Here is a 2,764-nt window from a genome sequence, read left to right as displayed (position 1 = left end):
GGGGAAAAAAAAAAAAAAAAAAAAAAAATAGAAAGTATAATCGCCACCCCTACATTCTGGACTCTTATCAGGACGCTTAGCCAAAGAAAATACTCTCTGTTGACCTGAACTACAGCAACCATGTCATTAATGAGCTCACAGTTATAGAAGCAGCTTTAATCCCAAAGGATCCCATCCTGCACAAGCAGTAACATAAACGGTAACTAGGAGTGGGTTTATTTTCGTGTCACGAAGGAAATGCAGCTGCCTCTGGAGGGAAATTCAGCAGGTGTTGAACAAGGCACAGCAGCACTCTGTAGGGTGGAGGAGGCAAAGATGATGGTTTTTTTGGTAATGGTATTGTGCTGACCAGACAGGGATCTGTACAGTCCTCCCTGGGAATGAGTGGAGGAAATCTTTTGCCAGAAGTGGGGACCTGCCAGAGGAAATAAATCCACGAGAAGAATGAAGCAGTTGGAGAACAACGAAGCAGGGGGCAGGTGGGAGAGGTATGACTCAGCCAAGAGATCCCTGACTGAAAGCTAACCCTGTTGTGGAAAGCTCTGCGGCACCTCGAGAAATTATAAGCTACTCGAGCATGTTCCCTGACTTCTGTCACGGGCGGGTTGTTCAGAGCACAGAGCTGCAGAGAGACCTGTCACTTCTGGAGCACTGCGTTGCCCTTGGCCTCCCACCCCACCACTGACCCAATCCAACCAGGCTGTCCTCAGGAGAAGTGGTGGGACATCCCTCAGATGTTGCTGCTCTTCTATATTTGCCGTGTCTCAGGCAGCACAACTAAATGTTCCATTTTGGCCTCTTTTTTTAGCAGGAAAAAAAAAAAAAAAAAAAGTCAAGGGACAAGCAGAGGGATGCTGCATCAGGCGGGTGTGTGCCATCAAAGAGGAGCTGCAGAGACTGGTGGGGCTGAAAGTCAGACCTTACTTTTCTAGCCGGTGCTGCTGACTTGAACGGGAACCTGACTTGGTCCATTTGTCATCGTTATGTGTCTTTTGCCAGGAGGCAGCATTAGATTCCAAGGCCTGAATTAAATGCATTTTACGTCGAGGAGTTTCAGCCATAGGACTCCCTCTGTGACTCTGCTCTGCTCCGCCGTGCTCAGCCAAGGAACGGTCCAGATGTTCTTACCTGGTTGTTCAGGTCGGCTAACAGGGCTTTTCTGTCTCTAATCAGAGAATCATACTGATATTTGGTCTGCAAAAGGCATTGGAGCTCCATACAAATCTTGTCATCCAGCATCTCATTTCTCAGGGATATGAGCTGGCTCAGCATTAATGATTCCTTTTGATGTTCTTCAGTCAGCGACTTTATCTCTTTTCTGTAAAAACGGAACGACAAATGACATTAGCACATCCCACCTGCAATGCTGGAGCTGGTCCTTACTCCTCCTTATCTCAGTGCCAAGGTCCCCAGATCTCGGCATGGAGTAACTTTCCAAGCACAACGTAGCTGAGCAAAGCTGCACTCACTCCTGGGCCTGAATTTTATGCCTCATGTTGGCAATATAAGATTTCCTCTTTTCTGCTACTATCCGAAACTGTTTCTGCAGTATCCTGATCTCAGCTTCAGCCAGCTTTTCTTTCTCCTCCACAGGGAAGTCCGAAAGCTTCTGCCTCAAAGAGGGCCCTGCCTGCTGCCACAAAAAAAAAAAAAAAAAAAAAAGGAACAGGTTAATGGCATCACCACCTCCAGCTCTTTGTCACCACCTTCAGCTCTTTGCTGCCACCTAAGATATTTTACCCCCCAAAACACTGAGCCACACAAACCAACTCCACGAGTGCTGCTGATCCACTTCAGAGCCAAGTCCAGCCAGTGCTTTGCTCTTGGGTAACTCACCCCCACGCTACTACCACCCTCCAGTGCAAGGAGATGTTTACAGCCACCAAAATCAGTGCTTGTTGGCCACAGCCAGCACCTTGATTCCAGGACCTCCAGCAGTGGGGAGGGCAGGTAACAGCTGCTGTCACCTCTTTTATTAACCAGCATGACTGCGAGAACCCCGTGAGTCGGAACCAAACCCACCCGCGCTGGGGACATGGATGAACAGGAGCAGAGCTCACGTCCCCAGCTGTGGGACGGTTTTAGTTGAGAACCTGCCTAAGAGGTAAGTACTGAAGCCGCGGCAGTTAAATCCAGCACCACCTGTGCCCTCAGCTGCCCCATATTCCCCAACCCTACCTCCCCCAACAGCCAAATCTCAGGCCACAGCTTCATCCCTGGATGGGGAGGGCAGGCAGAATCCGCCCCACTACAACCCGACACCTTGCTGGCACAAGAAATCCTGGCTGCCCGCTGCCTGTCCGGCTCACTGCGTGCCAGCACTTACTTCTGCAGGTGAGATCTCCAGGGCAGACCCTCCATTGCGCCTGTGGAGAAGCTCAGCTTTGGGTTGCGCTTCGGTTTTTGCCGCTGAGCCCATCATTTCTTCCAGCTAACTCTGCCAGTTGCTCTGCAGATGTCTCAGGAAGGGGACGAGGAAGCCTCTGTAGGGCCAGGCCTGCTTTCCAAGGGGAGAAATGAAACCCTGGGTAAGGGGGTGGTAGTGTTCCCCTGCCCGTCCCTCAGCACCCGCTCGCGTGTTTGGCACATGAGGAAACCATCACAGATGGCTGCGCGATGAATAAAAGGAGAGCATTTGTAGTGATGTCATCGTGAAACACGCTCCTCTTATCGAGTTTATAAGTAGGGGAAGAACAGATGGTTTGAGCTATTCCATTCCGTTCGTTACCTGGGTTTCCATAGAAATCCCAGCGAGCCCCCCCCC

At 50.4% G+C, this 2,764-nt stretch overlaps 1 protein-coding gene across 1 annotated transcript in view; it reads right to left on the bottom strand.

Moving 5' to 3' along the window:
• Positions 1-2,361, bottom strand: part of CCDC63 (coiled-coil domain containing 63) — a 6,594-nt gene extending 4,233 nt beyond the window's left edge. The window contains exons 1-4 of the mRNA XM_026859977.1: positions 2,327-2,361; positions 1,837-2,068; positions 1,470-1,633; positions 1,129-1,318 (exon numbers count right to left, since the gene is read on the bottom strand). Coding sequence (XP_026715778.1) covers positions 1,129-1,318; positions 1,470-1,633; positions 1,837-2,068; positions 2,327-2,361 — 621 coding nt within the window. The remainder of the gene's footprint in view (positions 1-1,128; positions 1,319-1,469; positions 1,634-1,836; positions 2,069-2,326) is intronic.
• Positions 2,362-2,764: the final 403 nt, after the last annotated feature.

This window comes from Athene cunicularia (genome assembly GCF_003259725.1).
Source record: "Athene cunicularia isolate RWA chromosome 15 unlocalized genomic scaffold, athCun1 chr15_part1, whole genome shotgun sequence".
In the NCBI taxonomy this organism is placed as follows: domain Eukaryota; kingdom Metazoa; phylum Chordata; class Aves; order Strigiformes; family Strigidae; genus Athene; species Athene cunicularia.
This window is presented reverse-complemented; position numbering and strand designations above follow the sequence as displayed.